This window comes from Akebia trifoliata, chromosome 13 (genome assembly GCF_017979445.1).
Source record: "Akebia trifoliata isolate Shusen 1 chromosome 13, ASM1797944v1, whole genome shotgun sequence".
In the NCBI taxonomy this organism is placed as follows: domain Eukaryota; kingdom Viridiplantae; phylum Streptophyta; class Magnoliopsida; order Ranunculales; family Lardizabalaceae; genus Akebia; species Akebia trifoliata.
The window spans coordinates 27902994-27926218 of record NC_141387.1 but is presented as its reverse complement, the minus strand read 5'-3'; the positions used below and the strand labels follow the sequence as shown (position 1 = coordinate 27926218).

Here is a 23225-nt window from a genome sequence, read left to right as displayed (position 1 = left end):
GGAAGTTGGTCGAGATATACTTAATGTTTTTAAATTATTTAGTTAACTCTTAACATATTGTAGACATTTAAATTGAGTTTGAGTTCAGATAAACTACTAACAAATAATGAGTTAATTGGTTGCACGATGAGGATACGTTTTAAGTACCTTATCAAGTGCTTAGATTTCACAATTGAGCAAATTCAATGGTTAGAAATTGTTAAGGATGATGAGTATTGGTGTGGAGTTGTTGTATAGTTGCATTAGACTTGTGTCAACATAAATTTCACAAAAAGTCCCCGAATGACACAACATTAAACCCACCATTATCTTCATTTAGGAACTCATCTCAACCATAAAAATATTTGCCTTCAACCATCAAACCTCATGAACAAGATAAAAATATAAACTATTTTAATAGAAATACGAGAAAATTCCTTTATCCCCAATCACCAACAATAGATTCCTCCAAAACTAAAAAGAACCAATCTTACCCAAACATGAAATTAAAAATGGGAGAAAACAAACCTTTATAAGCAATTCGATGGAGAAAGGAGAGAAACCCTAGGGTTTACTTCTATGGAGGAGCTTAATACCCTTTGAAATCGTAGAAATCCCTTCAATAGAAAGATACCCTTTGAAGTCACGAAGTTTGTGATCGAAAATCTTGAAATCGAAGGTTTTCTACTTGAAATCGCTGAGAAATATACCCTTTGGAGGCGATGATACACTTTGTAAGAGCTCCAAGTAAAAAACCATAGAGAGAGAGCAAATTCTTCTCGTTATCAACCTTTGAATTAAATTTCCCTGAACTATTGTAACAGGATCGAAGCATCGATCTCATTAAATCGAACTTCCAAAAATTTGACGACTTATTGCACACAAACCATGCCATCGAACTTGGATTTTTTTACGTGGTGAGAGAGAACAAAGAGAGCAAAGAGTGAGATAGCAGAGAGCATAGAGAAAGAGAGAGCTAAGAGAGAGAACGGGTCTCACAAAGAGAGACTTCAATATATAAAAATTGTGTTTTTTTAGGGGCGGATATGGTTTTCTACTACTACATGTATAGGAATCAGTAAAAACAAATTTAGCGCGATTGCGTACGAGCTTGGGAGGTCATATGAGCTAGTCCCTATAGCAGCGGATAAAATTATCCGTTGCAATAAATATATATACTACAGCTGATTTGATTATCCGCTCTTATAAATCCTCATTATTATTTTTATTTTATTTTTACATGCGAGCTTATATGAGCAGGTCCCTATAGCAGCGGATAAAATTATCCGCTGCAATAAATATACATACTACAGCTGATATAATTATCCGCTGTTATAAATGTAGTGGGTTATGCATGGGTCTTTATAGCGGCGGATAAAATGATCCGCTGCAAAAAAAATATCATAATACGCTATGCATGAGTCTCTATAACAGCGGATAAAATGATCCGCTGCAAAATACAAAAAATATACCATGCATGAGTCCTTATAGCGGTGGATAAAATGATCCGTTGCAAAAAATATACCATACTGCAGCTAAAATAATCATCCGCTGTTATAAACCGACGATATAAATAAAAAATGTTGTAGTGTGTCTTTGATTGATTATATTGGGATAAAATAATAGTTGTGTTGAGATTTTAATGTATAAAATAATCAATAGGTGGCTGATTAGCCACCGCTACCAGTTTCGATTTTAATATTTTTGAATCCCATGATTTCATCTATTTTGTAGATTTTTCATTAAACAAGACTTTAGGAGTTTTGCAAATATAAGTTTTAAGACGATTTAATTTATAAATAAATTTCTTAATTGAACTTCATAATGTCGAGAAAAAATAATTTGTTGTAGTAAAGGGGTTTTTTATTGATTTTATTCATAATAAAGAATTTTCCAATGAAATCTCACAATTTCGTCTAAAGTCTCATATTAATTGCAGTTTCCGATCCTCACTAAAAACCGCCACTGGTAACAATTATAGTTTTAAAACTTGACTAAAATGTCCTGTTAGTCAAGTCAAAACACTTGCAATTTATTTATTTATTTTTTTCTCATGAAACTTCACAGCATCCGAGACTGACCCATTACATTCTCCCATGTGTATTGAGGGCAGCCTAAAATTTACAAAACTACCCTCATTAGTCTAGGTTGCACGTGTCCCACAATAGAATCTATGAGCTCTGTGCGGAACAAGTCCACGTTTTCAAAATTCTCCCTCAAATTGGCATTTTCTTCAGATCAAGTGTTAAAATAAATGTTAATAAATGATGATTAATATTTATTTAAAATTGATTCAAATAAAATTAATTTGATTTATTTTAAAATGATATTTGAAAGTTACTTTATGGTTGGTGTACTTTTTGTTAAAAGAAAAGTAAGTATTTTTTTTAAAAGAGCATTTCTATTGGTTGATAACTTTTCACATGGATTGAAATTTGTAAAAGTTCTATTGGCTCCTTTTTTCAAATTTTTATAAATCCCACATTACTTTTTAAAATGTTTTGGAGGGATTTTTAAACCTATATATAAGAACCTATTCTCAACTCTTTCTTCATTCCAAAGACTCTCTCCTTGAGAGCTCCTAATGGCTTCAAGCTATATGGAAATTTAATAATTCTTTTTTATTTTATTTTATTTATATATATATATATATATATATATATATATATATATATATATATATATATATAGGGTCAGGTTCAAGGGCCATGTGAGAAAACTTTCGTTTTTCAAAATAGGGGTTAGAGGTTTTGGATTGAGCTGATTTTTTGCAAGGATAGTCACTATGATGAGAAGATCATCCTCACAAAAAATCAGCTCAATCAGAAACTTCTAAATCCATCAAAAGTGATTTACAAATTAGTGATAAAAATTGAAAAAAAATCGACGGTCCACATTCTAAATCACTTTTAATGGGATTAGAAGTTTCAGATTGGGCTGATTTGTTTTTTGGATAATCTTCCCATCATAGAGATCATCCTCACAAAAAATCAGCTCAATCCAAAATTTCTAACCCATATTTTAAAATTTTATTTACAGCCGAAAGTTTTCTTACATGTTTTCTCACATGGCCCTTGAACCTGACCCATATATATATATATATAATAAGAAAGAAAGAAAGAAAAGAAAGAGAGAGAGAGAGAAAAATTAAATATTTAATAGGGCCGTCCAATTTTGGATAGGCACCAAGGCCGAACCGAAAGGTGTCGAAGGGGCTTAAGGGTGCTTAACGGATTCCTTGATCCGAATAGGTGCCTAGTGGTTCCAATGGGTTTCATACCTATTGAGATTCAAAAACCATTTACGAATGGATGTGATTTTTAAATTGATATATATTTATGGAGATTAATTCTGTTAAAAAAAAATAACTAATTTTAAAAAAACATTTCTACAAAAAGAGGCATTTGTGTATCCGAGATTCTGAGTGACAGATTTTCTCAAAATAGTGCAAATTTTGAGGAAATATACAGTTGTGTTAGAACTGGGCTTTGTTTGTATCCTGAAGACAAGTTCGCCAGCAACCCATCTGCATCTTCGTGTTTAATCGGAGTGGGGGCGTATGTTGTCTATAAGACAACGTAGATTACTACGTGCCTCAGAGCAATACAATTTAAGTTCAAGTTCTATTTTTCTAACAATTTATAGACAACAGACTATTGCTCTAATGGCACAAAGCATCAAGTTTATGAATCAAGACCTTGTAAAACTTGATCGTTTTGATGGGTCAAATTTCAAACGATGGCAACAGAAGGTGTTCTTTATGCTCCGTCAATTTAAGGTTGCTTATGTGCTTACAACAGCATGTCCAACTATTTCAACGGATGCAACTTCTGAACAAATCGACGCTCAACGAAAATGGCAAGATGATGATCTGGATTGTCGAGATCATGTACTCAATGCAATGACTGACAGATTGTTCAACTCGTTTTGCAAGTACACAACTGCTAAAGAATTATGGGATTCACTAGAGAAGAAGTATTTAACCGAAGATGCGGGTACAAAAACTTTTTTAGTTTCTAAATACTTCGATTTTAAAATGACAGAAAATAAATCTATTCTTGAACAAGTTCAAGAGTTGCAATTTATTGTTACTGGGATGGAGGAAGAAAATATTAAACTTCCCGAAAGTTTCCAAGTGGGTGCAATAATCTCCAAATTACCACCCAGTTGGAAAGACTATAGAAAAACCCTGTCTCATAATAAAAATTTGCAAACTCTAGATGAGATTTTCAAAGGTTTAAAAATAGAAGAAGAAAATAAGATCAGAGATAAAAAGGATGATCGCTCTGAATCAATTAAGGCTCATATAGTTGAGTCTGTAATTCAAGAAAAGAAAAAATACAACAAGCCTTTTACCAATAAAAAACCATTCAAGAAATTTATCAGGAAAAATGGTCATGGTCAGTTTAAAAAGAATGAAGGCGACTGTTATGTGTGTGGGAAAAAAGGACATTTTGCAAGAGATTGTAGAAAACGTCAAGGTAAAAAACTGAAAACCGAATCTAACATGGTAGGAGATGTAGTAGTAGAAAACGTCAAGGTAAAAAACTGAAAACCGAATCTAACATGGTAGGAGATGTAGTGGTTGCCGTTGTGTCCGAAGTAAATATGATTGAAACAAAAGGACATTGGTGGATCGACTCAAGTGCAACACGGCATGTGTCATTTGATAGATCTGCTTTCAAATCATACAAAGTTCAAGATGAAGGACAACTTTACATGGGAAATTCTTCTACCATCAAGATTGCGGGATCCGGTACTGTGGAACTCAAACTCACTTCTGGAAAGACTCTTTTGTTGAAGGATGTTCTACATGCTCCAGAAATTAGGAAGAATTTAATTTCTGCTTGTATGTTAGACAAAAATGGGTTCAAGTTAGTCCTTCATTCTGGAAAACTGATCTTGACCAAAGATGATATTTTCATTGGTAAAAGGTATGTTGTAAACAATATGATTAAGTTGAATGTAATCAATGAAAGTTCTTTTGCTTATATTGTTGAATCTTTTGATTTGTGGCATGCTAGATTAGGACATTTAAATTCTCAAGCTATAAAAAATATGATGAATTTAAACTTAGTACTTAAATTTAATAAAGAAAATGATGATAAATGTCATATATGTATTCAGTCTAAAATAGTAAAGAAATCACATCGTAGTGTAGAGAGAACTTCTACTATCTTAGAATTAATCCATTCAGATTTATGTGAATTAAATGGGATACTAACTAGAGGTGGTGAAAGCGCCTTCGATCCGCGGGGTGCGCGGATCCGCTTTTTACCCTTGAGGTTTGGGAGTCGCCACCTAGTTATTGTGGTCTAGGAACCAAACTGACTCTAACATAGATAAAAGGAACTAATCTACCATAAAAAAATCTGAATTCGGGGATCAAGTTACGGGGTTGGAAGGTGTTAGGCACCAACCCCGCCCGGCCAAAGCCGGTCTCTACTAACTTCCCAAGTAAATTACATTGCTAAAACCTAGATAAAAAATAAATAAAAATTTACCTTTCCGATGGCAAGGACTTTGTTCCCTCAGATCTGACAAAAAGAGCTCCTTGTACCGTGCTCCCTTGCTTCGTTCTGTTTCCGGATTTGACTTTGGATCTCCGAGGCAAGGTATCTCCTTGTTTTTGAATCTGAACTCTTCAAGTTCGTTACGGATTTGGGGTGTTTTTAGAAGGCTTTTGGGTGTTTTCTAGACTAAAATTGAAGGAGGGATGTTAGTTAAGGAGTTGGGGCTCCAAAACTAGGGTTTATGGGGGGCTAGGGGAGCTTCTAGACCTACTTCTCTTAGGGTTTATGATTTGATACGAAAATAGGGTGTGAGCACCTCTATTTATAGATATTTTTAGGGGTTGATTTGGATAGAGTTAGTGTTTAATTAGAAATCTTTTAATTAGAGTTGTGTTTTAGTTTGACTTGTTTTAGGTAGAATTGTGTTTTAATTAGAATTGTTTTAGGTAGAATTGTGTTTTAATTCAAATTGTTTTAGGTAGAATTGTTTTTAAGTTAGAACTCTATTAGATAGAGTTATTATTTAATTAGAATTCTATTATGACTTTTGGTCTTATTTGATTGACTTTTATTATTTTGACTTCAGTCTTAATTGATTGACTTTAATATCTTGACTTTAATTTTGACTTCAATCTTACTTGATTGACTTTAATACCTTGACTTTAGTCTTGCTTGATTTACTTTTTAATTTTTGGAGAACCCCTCCTCTAAAATATTTTTAATTCTTTGGACCCCCAAATGGAGGGGTCCTTAAAGAAATATCCCACGAACCCTCAACAATTTTGCCTGAGAGTCCGATTAATCGATTTTTTAGGTCCAAATTTTTAAATTAATTTCATTAATGTTTCACTTTAATTATTTAATGTTTTATTTATTAATTTCAAATTTTTTAATTATGAAAATTGTGAAATTACCGTTTTGCCCCCGGAGAGGACTTTTCACGTTTCAAGTCGATTTTTAATGTTCTAGGATGTTTTAGAATCGGTTTTTCGTAAGGAATTCAATGAAAATATTAGTTTTTGTTATTTATGAAATTTTTTGTATGAAATGGTTGTGAACTTTATGAGGGGCATTTTCGTAATTTTGTCAAATTCTCTTAAAATTGGTGAAATGATTTATTTGGTTCCGATTTGTCATTTTATGTGTTCGAATGGGTTTTCCTAAGCGTAACGTAGGCTCTAGGGTTGTTTTGAGGTTAGGGGTATTTTGGTAATTTGATAATTTTTAGTGATTTTTATCGTGAAGCTTCTTTTTGGTCTGCAAGATGATGATTTCTATGTTTCTGGGGTCGTACTTTCCTAGCGTAGCGTGGTTTCTAAGGTTTGTCAATTCGAGATACCTCATCTGGATTTCTGAAAAAATCTGGTAACAAAGTAAAGCAATGGAATACACATCCATCATTGGGAATCCTTACGATTGGGTTGACGAGTTGATTAATCAGGCGGATGCAAAAATGGGGTGTCTACAGATGCCCCTCTTTGGCAAAGGGTTGAAGCAAACTAGATAGCAAATCTATTTTGGTAGACAGTGCGATATCTGAATGCCAAAGCTAGTGACAGTTCATTTTGCAGCCTGATTTAGCAATTTGTCAAGGTGTTCGGATCCTTGAGAATAAAGCTCTCCCTGAATCAAAAGGTTGTCAGGTCCTTGAGCGCAAACTCTCACTGACGGTGTCAGATCCTTGAATTTTAGAGAATTCTCCCTGACTAAAAAGTGCAAATGTGCAAGTGTGTGCACTGTGTGAAACTGAGTAAAACCTGAGCATAAATTTAGCATAATCTGAGTATAAACTGAGCATAATTTGAATATAAACTGAGCATAATTGAATATAATCTGAACATAGTTCCTGAGCATAGTTCCGAGAAAACCCTCGGCGGTATCTGAGCATAGTTCCGAGAAAACCCTCGGCGGTATCTGAGCATAGTTCCGAGAAAACCCTCGGCGGTAACTTAGCATAGTTCCGAGAAAACCCTCGGCGGCATCTGAGCATAGTTCCGAGAAAACCCTCGGCGGCATCTGAGCATAGTTCCGAGAAAACCCTCAGCGGTAACTGAGCATAGTTCCGAGAAAACCCTCGGCGGCATCTGAGCATAATTCCGAGAAAACCCTCGGCGGCATCTGAGCAAAACTGGTAGAGGAATGAATGAATTTTGGGAAAGAATGAACGAATTTGGATAAAATTGATTAGAACGAATCGGAGAATGAATAAATCTGGAAGATAATGAATATGGAAGAGAAATGATTGATTCCAAGAATGATTAAATCTGGAAAAGAATCTGGAGAACGAAGAATGTTATATCTCCTATGTGAGATCCAAAATGCTTTTGTTTGAACCTCAAGGATTTATCAAAAAGTTTTATGAATTTAAAACCTGAGTTTTTATTTCTCTTGAACCTCAAAAGTTTTTCAAAAAAACTGTTATCAAGAGGGTAACCTTAAGTTTGGGGTTCCTATTATTTTTATAGGATTAACATTGCTCGAAGACAAAATGCCCCCGTGACATTGTAGATAATTGAACACATCATGCAAAAATTAAAAAAATGCCCCTAGTATAAGGGGGAAAAGTTACATTAAAGGAGAAAGAAAATGCCCCTTGTATGAAGGTTTGAAATAATTGATTACCACAAGCGCAATAAAGACTCAACTTTTAATTTTGATTAATTTTATTAATAATTTTGAATCAGGCTCAAGAGTACAAAATTATTTCCTTTCGAAATTCATCATAGAATTCACCCTTATCTCCCTTGGTTCACTTGGGGAAGTAAACATTTTCAAATCGATCATAGACAAGATACTTGTGGCTTCTGAGTCTATGTCTGGCTTAAGCTAAGTGTTGAACTTGGTTATTCGGACTTCTAATGTTTCAGTTCAGACCGCTCTCAGCTTGGGATCTTTTTCTATTTTTCTTTGTTGCTCTAACTTTTGCCTAGATCGCATTTTCAGGTTTTCAATCTAGCGAGCTTGCTCTAGCTTTTGCCTAGATCGCCTTTTCAGGTTTTCGATCTAGCGAGCTTTTTTTTTCTTCTTGGCTCTCATTGTTGTCAAAGTTGTCCTTTCAGATTTTCAACCTTGCGAGCTTGCCTTAATTTTTGCCTAAGTCGCCCTTTTCGGATTTTCAACTTAGCAGGCTTCATCATTTTTTTATCTTATTATTTTTTTTTTCTCTGAACTTCTGGAGTTGCTGTCTGATCATGCTTTGATATCTTCCTTGACTTCTCACATGGTACTTAGGAGGACTTTTATAGGTAGGCTTAGGACTGGGTATAAAAAAGAAAGGGATTTTGAGGCTCAAAAACCCAAATGCCCCTTGTGTGGCATTTCATTTAAACTTTTTTCTTGAATTTTCTTCCCCATTTTGGATGATATTTCTTTCTCTTTTGAAATTTTTTTTTTTTTTTTTTTTGATTTTTTTGATTTTTTGTGTGGGGAAATAGATGTTTTTTATTTTGATGTGGTCGGGCCTGAAGTAACTTCTCAGGTTGCCTACGTACCCCAGAATTTTAGGATCAGACCAAGACGTAGTTCGAATTCTTCCCTCCCCTAGGTTAAGTGAACGGGCTGAGAAAGAAAAAGGCATAATTTTTTTTTTTGAAAATACTACAAAAGGGTTGAGAAAGGATATATTGAACTGGGTAACTGGGTAATATGAGGATTGATTCGGCCAAAGATGGCCTCCTTAAATGTAGTACCGTTTGATTTAGTCAAGGTTGGTTGGTTCTGGTAATTCAATTCCATCATGATCTTGAAGTTTGACAGCCTTTCCTAGTAATATCTCCTTAATGAATGAATTTCTCCAATTGGATTCAGACTTTCTTCTATAGTTGAGGAGGAGTGTTCAATTTTCTTTGAAGTCTGATAGTTAAATCCTTGACTTGTAAATGATGAGCTTTGACCTTTTTGCACGGGTGACTCTTCTTAGATAAGTTTGCACATGGTACAGGGCTTTAACTCGTTTTCTTCAATCAAGTTTAATTCTTCATACTGCTGACGAACCCAATGATTTTCCAACAAGACCCTGAGAGACGGAATTTCCATTTCAACTAGTAAGACTGCTTCCATGCCATACACTAAGGAGTAGGGAGTAGCTCCAATAGAGGATCGAATTAGGGTTCGATATGTCCACAGCGTGAATGATAATTTTTCTGACCAATCTCGATGTTATTGACACATTTTCCTGATGATAGTCTTGATACTCTTACTAACTGCTTCAACCGTTCCATTGATCTGAGGACGGTAGGAGGATGATTTGTGATTCCGGATCTTCAACTTTGAACACGGAGTAATGATTTAAGCTTTGAAGTACGACCCATTATTAGAGATCAGTTCAAAAGGTATCCCCATATCGATTGATAATATGTGATTTGCAACTCAAGATGTAGTAAGGATAGTGCTGATATATTTTATAACATCTTCTTTGATTCCATCGATATAGACGAGTCAATATATAATCCGTGTTAGACAACACCCAAACTTGCACCTAACATATCCTCATAGGCCCATGTGAACAAATCTTTTGAAATTTCTGAGAAAATTCATTATCCCCCTGTGTTCCTCTAGAGATAAGATGGTTTCTATTTGAATCTCTTTAGGAATTTATTTCTGTTCCGAGGTCAATGACCTTTGCTTTCTTGAGCCCGACTCTTATCTTCTTGTCTTTGAATCTAGATTATTAGTTAATTCGTTAATGCGCTCGAGATATTCAAAAATTTCTTTTGTACGATCAATTCTGAAGGGGCGACAGACACCTCTATAAATTCGACGAACTAACTTGACTTAATAGGAAAGAGTAGATTCAATCTAAGGAAGACATGACCTTACTGGAAAAAAGGACTCGAGTTAACCCAAATGACCCATGAAAACTCAAGACTACCCAAAACGGGCTTGATGAGAACTGAGACATTACTTACAACCGGTAGGATTGAAGCACTATGATTTTCAAAGAACAATTGGATGATGTTGAGAAATTTTGAGGTCATTTCTGACTGTTGACTTGATATTGACGTTTACTCTAACTGATCGGATTTACAACCCTACCTAGACGATGGACGATTGAGCTTAGATACAATAATAACCCTTAAACCTCTTTGAAGATGAATTTAACAATTTCAGTGTCACCCCCTTGATAACATTTTAAATGAACCCTGAGATTTTATTAAATTTTGTGCACCAATCCATTAAAAAGGTCATCCATTTAATGATTATTCAGAAGAAAAATAATTTTACTGCACTCTTGAAAAATATTGACAAATAATGTTTTCATTGAATAACAACTTCAAACATATTTCAATAATTTTTCATGCAAATATATATCTTTTGTAAATCATTTTTCCTTCATTTTCTTTTCTTTTGGAAAATATTTTCTTCTGGAAAATATTTTTCTTTGAAAAATAGTTTTTATTTGGAAAACATTTTCTCTTGGAAAATCTTGTTCTTATGGAAAATATTTTCTAGAAAATATTTTTTCCTTAGAAAACATTTTTCTAGAGAATAACACTTTTTCTAGAAAACTTCTTTTGGAAAACATTTTGTTGGATAACACTTTTTCGTAACACATTTTTCTTCTTTTTAAAAATTTGACTTCTATTTAAATGGCCCAGCCCACCATGATTGTTGGATCGGGATGGACTGGGTCATTATTGTAAAAAAAATGGATTCTTTATTGGGTCGGTGCACCCATTTTGATTTTCAAAAATAATATTTTTAATCCTTGAGGACAATCATACACTCTGATCTCACCATTCACATCACTCACATACATTCATCAATCACATGCATTCATTCAATAAACAACCTGGGAACACCCACGATAAGTTCGAGTCGTGACCTACTGGGAAGGTTTCTAGACTCTAAGCTTACTACGTGCAATGCATTTTTATCTGGCCACCCTTGCCCAAGCACACCTATATACCTTTCGATACGTGATGACTTGGTTTGATATACCGTATAGGTGATAATCTAAAATCTCAATTCACTTCTCTGAAGCCAAAAACAGCCAGTTTGATCTCCAGTTGAGAGATGGCGCACAATGCTGAGCAAGGGCCCACTTAAATACCTCTCGTCTAGAATAGACGTAGTCTATCCCCCTCATACAGTAGGGTACAGCGGGGCAAGATCTTGCTTAGGCACCGGTTTTGACCAAGAAGTGCAATTGATATACTTAGATTACCTTTTATACCTACGGGTACGAGTCAAGAGTTGTAGCTTTCATAAATGGTTTGGCATCCCACGAGGGGACCGACCATGTACTAGTACTACGTTGGCAATCGAGACATGTGACTGTGTGGCTCACAATAGGACAAAGGCTCAGGTCGCTCCAGCCTGGGTGCATCAACATACTTCTCAGAATCACCTGATCAGACGGTATTGATGCCCCAGTTTGATATACCCTAAGGTACGTGACTGGAGTTGTGGGTTTCATGAATGACATCGCATCTCCGAAGAGACCGGGCCACGCACTAGTGCCACGTTGGCTAAATGGGACGTGTAGGTGCTCAAAACAGTAAACGTGCATGTGGTGTGTGCAAAACAGGGTGGGGTGTGCCCGGGGCCTTTTTTCAAACACGTGGGCCCATGGGTCAGATCAAATCATAAAATATGGATATTAGAAAAAATATGATCATAAAGCATAACTATCCAAAACAATCAAGATCAAGATTAAGGCATGCACATCAAAATATATATTAATCAAGATCATGGCATGTTAGATAGGCAATCAATCAGGAATAATCAATCGAATCCTAGCACAATTATTTTGATGGTCCAATCAAAAAAATTATTTTGGATGACCTTAAACAAGTCGAGATTTCTATGAACATTGAATTGATGATAGAACGATCATCATAAGGATTGATGTACCCCTTTTTTTTTTTAAACAAATTGATTTTTTTTTTCCACGTGGAGAGGTCCATAACAAATTACCTAAGAAACTTTGGGGTAAGAAATCGGCTAGCTTGACTAATTCAATAAGATTTCAAAATTTTACTAAGGGTCATCAAATTAACGTGGTTCATCATGTCAGTAATCCAATATCACAACCTTGTAGATTTTGATGGAAAAGTTTGGATCCGAAAATAGAAATCACAATACTCTTTTTTTTTTTTAGCTTTGATCCAAGGTTTTGGAAATGAACGGCTATGAAATCAAATTTAAAGTCAACATTTAAAATGAAAATTAATTTTTAAGAATTCCTTTGAAAAAATATATATAGATATTTATTTTAAAATTCTCAGAATTTCATTCACCACAAGCATGTGGTAATGGATCACTTTTTCGAATGCCACGTGGCAAGGTCAATGACCCTTAGTAAGGAATGAACCTTGCTAAGCTAGTAAAACTAGCCCCCCCAAACAAATTATAAAACAAAACATTTTTTTTTTTTATGTTGCTGCCAGCAACATTCACAATCCAACTCACATGTTTTTGTTTTATTGTTGCCACAGCCACAATGCTCATAACTCACAACTCACAATGTATGACTCTTGAGTCATGACTCATATTTCTATGCTTGCCACCGTGAGACACAATTACTTATTTTTAGTATTGTTGGCAGCAACCACTCACACTTGAGTTATCTTTTTACCTTTACTTTTAATCAACCAAAACAGCAAAAAATTTGTTTTCAAAGTGCTAAAGGGGCAACAAAGGAGAAGCCTCTCTCTTCTTCGTCTCTCTCTCTCTCTCTCTCTTCAGACGAGATCACACCAGTTAACTTCGAATTTTTGAGTTCTCTAATAATCTGAACTAGAAATCTCTGAAACTATATCAAGTCATACTTGTTCACGTGTACCCCAATAAAAACGTTTTCTTCTTCCTCACTATATCAAACATCGCCTAGAATTATCAGTCCCTCTTCTCTCTCCAGAGAGACCCAGAGAGAATAAATCTCTTTTGAAGAAGGATTGGCGGTATTGAGTATGTGGGAGAAGAGAGAAAGGAGATGGGAAGAGGTTTTTTATTTTGCTGCTGTTTTTTTCTTAAGTTAAAAAACAATCTGAGAAGATGGTTTGAGAAAAATAAAAAAAACAGATCTGATTTTCAGAAAAGAAATAGATTAAAAAAAAAATCGATTGAAATCTTGTCCTCAATCAAAGCCAGCAATTAAATTCTTTCTTCGACAACGAAAGAAAGATTGATTAAACTCGCACGAAATGTCAACGGTTTCGAGAGGAGCTGATAATCTTCGAGCTTGATCTCTAGATCAAGAGGGAACGACAACTTTATTAGGAGCTCCAAACTGATCAGACTGAAATTTCAGCCGATCGGACTGAGAGAACAAATCGGTCTCTAGAGGAAGACGATGGAGAATATGACATAAATTGGGATAAAAAAGATTTTTTACTGCAAGCACACCCATCTTTGAATTGGAATCATTAAGGGTGTAACAGTAAAAACCAATTTTTTACCACTAACACACCTTTTATAAAAACGATTTACCAGCCATACCTTGCTGTCGTTGACAGCAACTCAAAATTCCTATTTTTTTTATTTTTTATTTTTTATTTTTTTTAAAAAACTACCAACAATAATATTGTTCAAAGACCGTGACATCTCCGAACCAATAATAATATTGTCCAAAGACCATGACATCTCCGAGAAGAAAAAAAAAATAAAAAAACAGATCGACACCTAAAAATAAATAAATAAATAAATAAACAAAAAGAGAAAATATATATATATATATATATATATATATATATATATATATATATATATATTATCGAAAAGCAAATTAACACACAAAAACAAGAATAAAAAAGGAAAAAAATAAAATAAAATCATAACCCAAAGATCATATCCCGTCCTCAATATAACCATCACTTTGAAATCTCATATTATTTAAGGTCATTCCAGATGGCTCTTAATTAAACCATAAAAATGTTGGATCAAGGTATTATGACTAGAATCGAATGGTTAATGATCGGACCGACAAGAATAATAATAAAAAAAAAAAATGATAAGCAAACAAAAGAAACTAACTAAGAAAAAAAACTAGGTCATCGGCAATGTTTCCAAACTTGGGGCTTTTCAAGTTTGATCCTCAATGTCCCCAGTGGAGTCGCCACTGAAAACGCCCTCGATCTGCGGGGTGCGCGGATCCGCTTTTGACCCTTGAGGTTTGGGAGTCGCCACCTAGTTATTGTGGTCTAGGAACCAAACTGACTCTAACATAGATAAAAGGAACTAATCTACCATAAAAAAATCTGAATTCGGGGATCAAGTTACGAGGTTGGAAGGTGTTAGGCACCAACCCCGCCCGGCCAAAGCCAGTCTCTACTAACTTCCCAAGTAAATTACATTGCTAAAACCTAGATAAAAAATAAATAAAAATTTACCTTTCCGATGGCAAGGACTTGGTTCCCTCAGATCTGACAAAAAGAGCTCCTTGTACCGTGTTCCCTTGCTTCGTTCTGTTTCCGGATTTGACTTCGGATCTCCGAGGCAAGGTATCTCCTTGTTTTTGAATCTGAACTCTTCAAGTTCGTTACGGATTTGGGGGTGTTTTCTAGACTAAAATTGAAGGAGGGATGCTAGTTAAGGAGTTGGGGCTCCAAAACTAGGGTTTATGGGGGGCTAGGGGAGCTTCTAGACCTACTTCTCTTAGGGTTTATGATTTGATACGAAAATAGGGTGTGAGCACCTCTATTTATAGATATTTTTAGGGGTTGATTTGGATAGAGTTAATGTTTAATTAGAAATCTTTTAATTAGAGTTGTGTTTTAGTTTGACTTGTTTTAGGTAGAATTGTGTTTTAATTCAAATTGTTTTAGGTAGAATTGTTTTTAAGTTAGAACTCTATTAGATAGAGTTATTATTTAATTAGAATTCTATTATGACTTTTGGTCTTATTTGATTGACTTTTATTGTTTTGACTTCAGTCTTAATTGATTGACTTTTAATATCTTGACTTTAATCTTGCTTAATTGACTTTAATTTTGACTTCAGTCTTACTTGATTGACTTTAATACCTTGACTTTAGTCTTGCTTGATTTACTTTTAATTTTTGGAGAACCCCTCCTCTAAAATATTTTTAATTCTTTGGACCCCGAAATGGAGAGGTCCTTAAAGAAATATCCCACGAACCCTCAACAATTTTGCCTGAGAGTCCGATTAATCGATTTTTTAGGTTCAAATTTTTAAATTAATTTCATTAATGTTTCACTTTAATTATTTAATGTTTTATTTATTAATTTCGAATTTTTTAATTATGAAAATTGTGAAATTACCGTTTTACCCCCGGAGAGGACTTTTCACGTTTCAAGTCGGTTTTTAATGTTCTAGGATGTTTTAGAATCGGTTTTTCGTAAGGAATTCAATGAAAATATTAGTTTTTGTTATTTATGAATTTTTTTGTGTGAAATGGTTGTGAACTTTATGAGGGGCATTTTCGTAATTTTGTCAAATTCTGTTAAAATTGGTGAAATGATTTATTTGGTTCCGATTTGTCATTTTATGTGTTCGAATGGGTTTTCCTAAGCGTAACGTAGGCTCTAGGGTTGTTTTGAGGTTAGGGGTATTTTGGTAATTTGATAATTTTTAGTAATTTTTATCGTGAAGCTTCTTTTTGGTCTGCAAGATGATGATTTCTATGTTTCTGGGGTCGTACTTTCCTAGCGTAGCGTGGTTTCTAAGGTTTTGTCAATTCGAGATACCTCATCTGGATTTCTGAAACAAATCTAGTAACAAAGTAAAGCAATGGAATACACATCCATCATTGGGAATCCTTGCGATCGGGTTGACGAGTTGATTAATCAGGCGGATGCAAAAATGGGGTGTCTACAGGTGGTAAAAGATATTTTATCACTTTTATTGATGATTTTAGTAAATACTGTTATATATATCTGTTAAGAAACAAAAATGATGCTTTTGAAGCTTTTAAATTATATAAAGTAGAAGTAGAAAATCAATTAGAAAAGAAAATTAAAATTTTAAGAAGTGATAGAGGAGGGGAATATTTTGATAACGATTTTACTGTTTATTGTGAAAATTTTGAAATTATACATGAAACTTCTGCCCCTAGAACACCTCAACAAAACGGTGTAGCGGAACGTAAAACTAGGACATTAATAGAAATGATAAATTCTATGCTAATAAATTCTGATTTGCCTATGAATTTATGGGGTGAAGCTTTGTATTCTGCATGTCATATTTTAAGTAGAGTACCGTATTATAAAGTAAACAAAACACCATATGAACTTTGGAAAAATAGAAAATCGAATTTAAAATATTTGAGAGTATGGGGTTGTTTAGCCTATGTTAGAAAATCAGATGATAAGATTAAAAAATTAGGCTTTAGAACATATAAGTGTGCTTTCATAGGATATGATCAAAATAGTAAAGCTTATCGATTTTTAAACTTAGATGATAATGTTATTATCGAATCTGTAGAAGCACAATTTTTTGAAAATCTTCAACATAAATATAATGTTTCTGATTTAAAAAATGAAACCCATTATGAACAAGTGTTAGGAAAAAGACAAGAAAATGGATAACTAAAACTTAGGAAAAGTAAGAGACCAAGAAAGGATCCACATTATAATTTTGGTCCAGATTTTTACACCTATGTTTTAGAAGCAGATCCTAAGACTTATAAAGAAGCTGTAACATCTTTAGATAGTGTGTTTTGGAAAGAAGCTATGGATGATGAAATAGAATCTATTAAATCTAATAGAACTAGGGATTTAGTATCTTTACCTCCAGGTTGTAAAGCTATAGGACATAAATGGGTTTTCAAAAAGAAACTAAAACCAGATGGTAGTATAGAAAAATTTAAAGCAAGATTAGTAGCCAAAGGTTTTAGGCAAAAAGAAGGAATAGACTATTTTGATACATTTTCTCCTGTTGCTCGATTAACCTCTATTAGAGTTCTTTTAGCATTAGCATCTATTCATAACTTATATATACATCAAATGGATGTAAAAACTGCATTTTTAAATGGTGATTTAGATGAAGAAATTTACCTAGAACAACCAGAAGGTTATGTAGAATCAAATAAAAGTAATTTGGTTTGTAAATTGAATAAATCTTTATATGGTCTTAAACAATCACCAAAACAGTGGCATGATAAATTTGATAAGAAAATTAAAGAATTTGATTTTAAATCAAATGAATGTGATAGATGTATTTATAGTAAGGTTATAAATCAAAGTTATGTGATTGTGTCATTGTATGTAGATGATATGTTAATTTTTGGTACAGATATTGATATAATTGTAGAAACTAAAAATTATCTTAAATCATCTTTTGATATGAAAGACATTGGAGAGGTAGACTTTATTCTTGGAATAAAAATCATAAAAGAAGATAAAACCATTAGTTTATCTCAAGCACATCATATTGAAAAAATATTGAAAACATATAATATGTTTGACTGTTCACCTTCTCATACTCCTTGTGATCCAAGTAAGAAATTATTTAAGAATATGGGTAGAGCGGAATCTCAATTAGAATATTCTAAAATAGTTGGTAGCCTTATGTATTTAATGCAATGTACAAGACCTGATATAGCTTTTATAGTGGGGGTATTGAGTAGATTTACAAGTAACCCAGGACCTAAACATTGGGAAGCAATTAGAAGGGTTCTGAAATATTTAAAAGGTACTCAAAATTATTGTTTACAATATAATAGTAAACCTGAACTAGTAGAAGGGTTCTCAGATGCTACATGGAACTCTGATTCTCATGATTCAAAATCTACAAGTGGTTGGATTTATACTTTAGCAGGAGGAGCGATATCGTGGGGGTCAAAGAAACAAACTTGTATTTCTGCTTCAAGTATGGAATCAGAATACATAGCATTATCGGCTGCGGTAAAAGAAGCAGAATGGCTTCGAAGTTTTATTAAATTTATTCCATTAACTCCTATTCTAGATTATGCAATTATTATTTATTGTGATAATAAAGCTGTGTTAGCCATTTCAGGAAACAGAAAATATAAGGGTAAATCAAGGCATATAGGCCTTAGATATAACATTGTTCGACAGATGTTGACAGATGGGGAGATCGTACTCGAGTACGTACCAACTTCAGAAATGCTAGCAGATCCGTTAACAAAAGCACTACCTAGAGAGGTAGTTTTGAGAACATCGAGGGGGATGGGCCTAAGACCTATATCCATAAAGACAGAGTAGTGGAACCTCAACTTAGTAAATTTGGAGATCCCATTTTCTAAGTTCAAAGAGATAAGAAGCTACTTTACTGTCTTTGTAAGTGCACATAATATTTATATTGGCTATCCCTATGATGTTATTTAGTGCACATATCTTGTAATGTGAAAAGGATGAGTTAAACTCTTAATGAATTTGTAGGCTATTTTAAGCTTGGGTGTTAAAGAAGTTACAGGAGCACTCATGACAAATTTACCTATATGAGTATACAAGTTTAACTACTTTAAACAGAGAATTGGTCATCTCTCTGAAATACTCATGAAAATCAGGATTTAAGCGCTTGACTGCAAAGCGCTATTCTTTGTCACTAATGAGTTAGATTATAATAAGTGTATATATAATTCCAGTTTATTACATAGAATTTAAGTTCAAAGCTATAAGCTACTTAAATATCTTATAAACTTTGAATTATATATATAAGCCAAAGGTTCAAACCGTTAGGTACCTATGGTTATACTTATTATGATCATTCTGATACACATTCAGTTTGCCTCTATTAATTAATTATTTTTTGAATCAAGTGGGGGATTGTTAAAATAAATGTTAATAAATGATGATTAATATTTATTTAAAATTGATTCAAATAAAATTAATTTGATTTATTTTAAAATGATATTTGAAAGTTACTTTATGGTTGGTGTACTTTTTGTTAAAAGAAAAGTAAGTATTTTTTTTAAAAAAGCATTTCTATTGGTTGATAACTTTTCACATGGATTGGAATTTGTAAAAGTTCTATTGGCTCCTTTTTTCAAATTTTTATAAATCTCACATTGCTTTTTAAAATGTTTTGGAGGGATTTTTAAACCTATATATAAGAACCTATTCTCAACTCTTTCTTCATTCCAAAGACTCTCTCCTTGAAAGCTCCTAATGGCTTCAAGCTATATGAAAATTTAATAATTCTTTTTTATTTTATTATATATATATATATATATATATAAAATAAGAAAGAAAGAAAGAAAAGAAAGAGAGAGAGAGAGAGAAAAATTAAATATTTAATAGGGCCGAAAGGTGTCGAAGGGGCTTAAGGGTGCTTAACGGATTTCTTGATCCGAATAGGTGTCTAGTGGTTCCAATGGGTTTCATACCTATTGAGATTCAAAAACCATTTACGAATGGGTGTGATTTTTAAATTGATATATATTTATGGAGATTAATTCTGTTAAAAAAAAATATAACTAATTTTTAAAAAAAAATTTCTACAAAAAGAGGCATTCGTGTATCCGAGATTCTGAGTGACAGATTTTCTCAAAATAGTGCAAATTTTGAGGAAATATACAGTTGTGTTAGAACTGGGCTCTGTTGTATCCTGAAGACAAGTTCGCCAGCAACCCATCTGCATCTTCGTATTTAATCGGAGTGGGGGCGTCTGTTGTCTATAAGACAACGTAGATTACTATGTGCCTCAGAGCAATACAATTTAAGTTCAAGTTCTATTTTTCTAACATCAAGATCCCTCCAAACCACGTTAAAGTCCAACCAACCCCTTGTTTAAATCACTATTCACTTTTTAAATTACTATTCATTCATTTGAAAAAATGAAATTTGATTAGATACAAAATTGATATGAGCCGTGCTAGGGTGACACAAATAGAGACACAAAAGTGATAAAATGATGTGGTGTCGCACACATTACCATAGATGCTTTTCCGTGAGATACTAGTAAAAAATATCTACGGTTATGTGCACGCCATCACATCATTTTTGTCATCTTTGTGTCTGCATTTGTGTCATTCCAGTATTTTTCAAATGATATTTAAAATATGTTCAACAAAATGAGAAGGTCAAAAATAGCATTTTTGAAAAAATGGGGACAATAAAGGTATTTCAAAAAGATGAATAGTGATTTAGAGAGACCCATCAAAATGTCTCCTCCCCTCTATTTTTGAAGTTATCACCTTTAAATCATTATGCATGCCTTCAAAATATAATGATGTATAGAGGTAACTTCAAAAATAAAGATTAGTTGAAATTAGGTTCGGAGGTCTTTATCTTTATATTTAGAGTTTAGAAGACTGGTTGAAGCTGCTCTTAGCAAAATTTCTCCCTGCAAGTCAACTTGAATGAGCCAAATAATATAATATTAATGGACTTTTCAAACTTCCATCAGCATGACTATTAGAATTTGAGGAGAAAGACGGAGTTCATAGTCATCTGTTCGATCTTTTAGGGATTAACACACATTTTGAAAAGATGCATTTTTCTTTAGAATCCTTACCAATCAATGGTCATGTTGATGGACAACCTCAACACTTTAGCCTAGAATTTTCATACATTAATTTAAATAAAACATTCCTTTTGCTTTTCAATAAATTATTAGCCGAATAATTCCCTCGAGTCACATAGTCAAGTCAATGTATTTTTAATTGATTCAAAAGATTTGGTGAGTTGACTCTGACGATTTTCCGAGTTGGTTCTATCGAGTTTGGTCCAGCTCAGCTTGAAATCCAATTGAACTGAGTTGATTTAGATGAGTTCCAAGTTAACTCTATGATTTGTAAAACTATGGTCCCATGACCTATTAATGCGTCCTCTTTATAGGTTTCCAACCGTCGAATAAAGATGATAAATTAGAAGTAGAAACCCATATATTAAAACCAGCTACCGATTACATCATTAAAGCCAAAGTAGTACATCAAATCGGATAGATCAGTAAACAACCACCCTGATCCTTTTATTTAACTTAAACTCCTCCGATTCTCACTAAATTTGCTCCCACCAATTTATTGCAACTCCATACTACTACTTCAGTGGATCCTGCGAAATAAAATGGAAATAAAATAACGAACTTATTAAAAATTAATTTAAAATATTTAATTCTTTTCTTTTCCTTTCAAGTTCATTGATTTCTAACTGTCGAACAAGTGGAATCAAGTCAATGAGTAAGTCTACTAATTAGTTGACTCAAATAAAAATATATTATATTTATAAATGTTTAGATCTGCTGATTCATGAAATGAAATGACACATAATCTTGACAATATAAGCACAACAACCAGCTATTGAGATTTTATGGCTATATACTCAATGACAATTGGATGTTGGGTTTATACGGCCAAGATAATGTATTATTTCTTGAGTCACCCAATAGAGCATAAGTCTATCCAATTTTGACCTAATTCAAAAAAAAAAAATTCATGCTGACGCGATAGATTTAATAAGTTGACACGGATATTTTTTGATTTGACCCAGAGGGTTACTTCCATCAAGTTTAGTTGCTGAGTAGACTTGTTTAAGTGGCGAGTTTTATTTAAATTATGTAGAGGTGTCCATGGATAGGGATAGTCGAAAATTCAAATCTGATTCGAATTTGAAAATTTTGGATATTGGATTCGAATTTAAATAGTTTTATATATTTGAATCCTTATCGGATACGGACTTGGATATTAACATTTCAAATCTGATAATATCTCATTCAAAATAATATATATTATTTTATTTGATTTATTTATTATATCCATAGTATAATATATAATAAGTTTTTTTTTAATAATGAAAAATCAGTTGGATAAGGAAAAATTATATTTTTTTAATATACAAAATTTTCGGATTCTAATTGGATATTATCCAATATCCGATAGGATAATCAGATTTGAATTCGGATAGAGTTTTATCAAATAAAAATTTTGAATTCGGATTCGGATTCGGATATTGTTGTAATCGAACCGATGAGCATCCATTGACAGCTCTAAAACTATGTATATCTAACCAACAATCCAGTCAGTGTGTGCGTGTGTGAGTGAGTGAGTGAGTGAGTGAGTGAGAGAGAGTGTGTTTGATCAAGTACCCTTCACAGTTGGTGTTTAAAGAGACAGGAAATCCAACTTTAATATTGCAAGAAGTTGGAATCTGACTCAAGAACTTATCCTGAACTCCTGTGAACTTGGCAACTGCAGTCTTCAAGCATCGACATATGGCCTTCTTGTCATCTACAGATTTCACACTCTTTACCAACTCTTGCAGTCCACTGCAACATGGTGTGGATGGCTTTGGAGTCTTTCCCGTAACGAACATAACACAAGCAGCTGCCTTAGTGTCAACAGTGGTGCATGTTATGGCTGCCTCACTTACATTAATAATAATGCCATGGAACAACATCAGAGAAAGGAAGAGGCCTAGACTGAAGGACATCACATTCTTGGTCGCCATTATATATCTATCTACCTTTCTTTCCTGTGATATGTGATGTAAGAGAGAGAGTTTTGATTCAGAGTTGAAGATAGATAGAGGTGTGTGTTGTGAGGTGAGAGTAACTGCAAGTGAGGTGTTGTTATATAGAGAAAGATTTCTTCATTGGGTTTTGGAAAGTTTGATTTTTCCAACGCTTTATTTATCTTCTTCTGATGTTTTCTCGAAGGAATGAATTAAAATCGCAGGTCAGGTTTGGTTATTGGGAATGATGAAAAGAATAAATCCATTGGCATTGGTGTTAACGGGCTTCAGGTGCATGCGAAAGGACCAAACTGGGCCGGTTATCAGGCTTCCATCGAGCCTAAGTATTAACGGGCCACTTCGCTTTCGTTTGGGTTTTTTTAAATGTAAAAAATCTATAAATAAAAAAAAATCATTT

At 33.5% G+C, this 23225-nt stretch overlaps 1 protein-coding gene and 1 long non-coding RNA gene across 2 annotated transcripts in view; both read right to left on the bottom strand.

Annotated features, from left to right (window-relative positions):
• LOC147388190 (uncharacterized) overlaps window positions 1-971 on the bottom strand; it is a 57855-nt gene extending 56884 nt beyond the window's left edge. The window contains exon 1 of the long non-coding RNA XR_015171111.1: window positions 508-971. This is a non-coding gene — a long non-coding RNA (uncharacterized LOC147388190). The remainder of the gene's footprint in view (window positions 1-507) is intronic.
• A 20247-nt stretch (window positions 972-21218) lies between these two features.
• On the bottom strand, window positions 21219-22913 carry LOC147388189 (non-specific lipid-transfer protein C, cotyledon-specific isoform-like). Its single transcript, XM_086421257.1, has 2 exons — window positions 22443-22913; window positions 21219-21412 (listed from the first exon to the last, which is right to left on the bottom strand). Exons 1-2 carry the CDS (start codon window positions 22802-22804, stop codon window positions 21403-21405), a joined length of 372 nt encoding a protein of 123 aa, XP_086277383.1. The 5' UTR covers window positions 22805-22913; the 3' UTR covers window positions 21219-21402.
• Between the last annotated feature and the right edge of the window lie 312 nt (window positions 22914-23225).

Coding starts and splice junctions, on each gene's coding strand:
- LOC147388189 (XM_086421257.1), bottom strand. CDS start 22,804: ATGGCGACCAAGAATGTGATGTCCTTCAGTCTAGGCCTCTTCCTTTCT.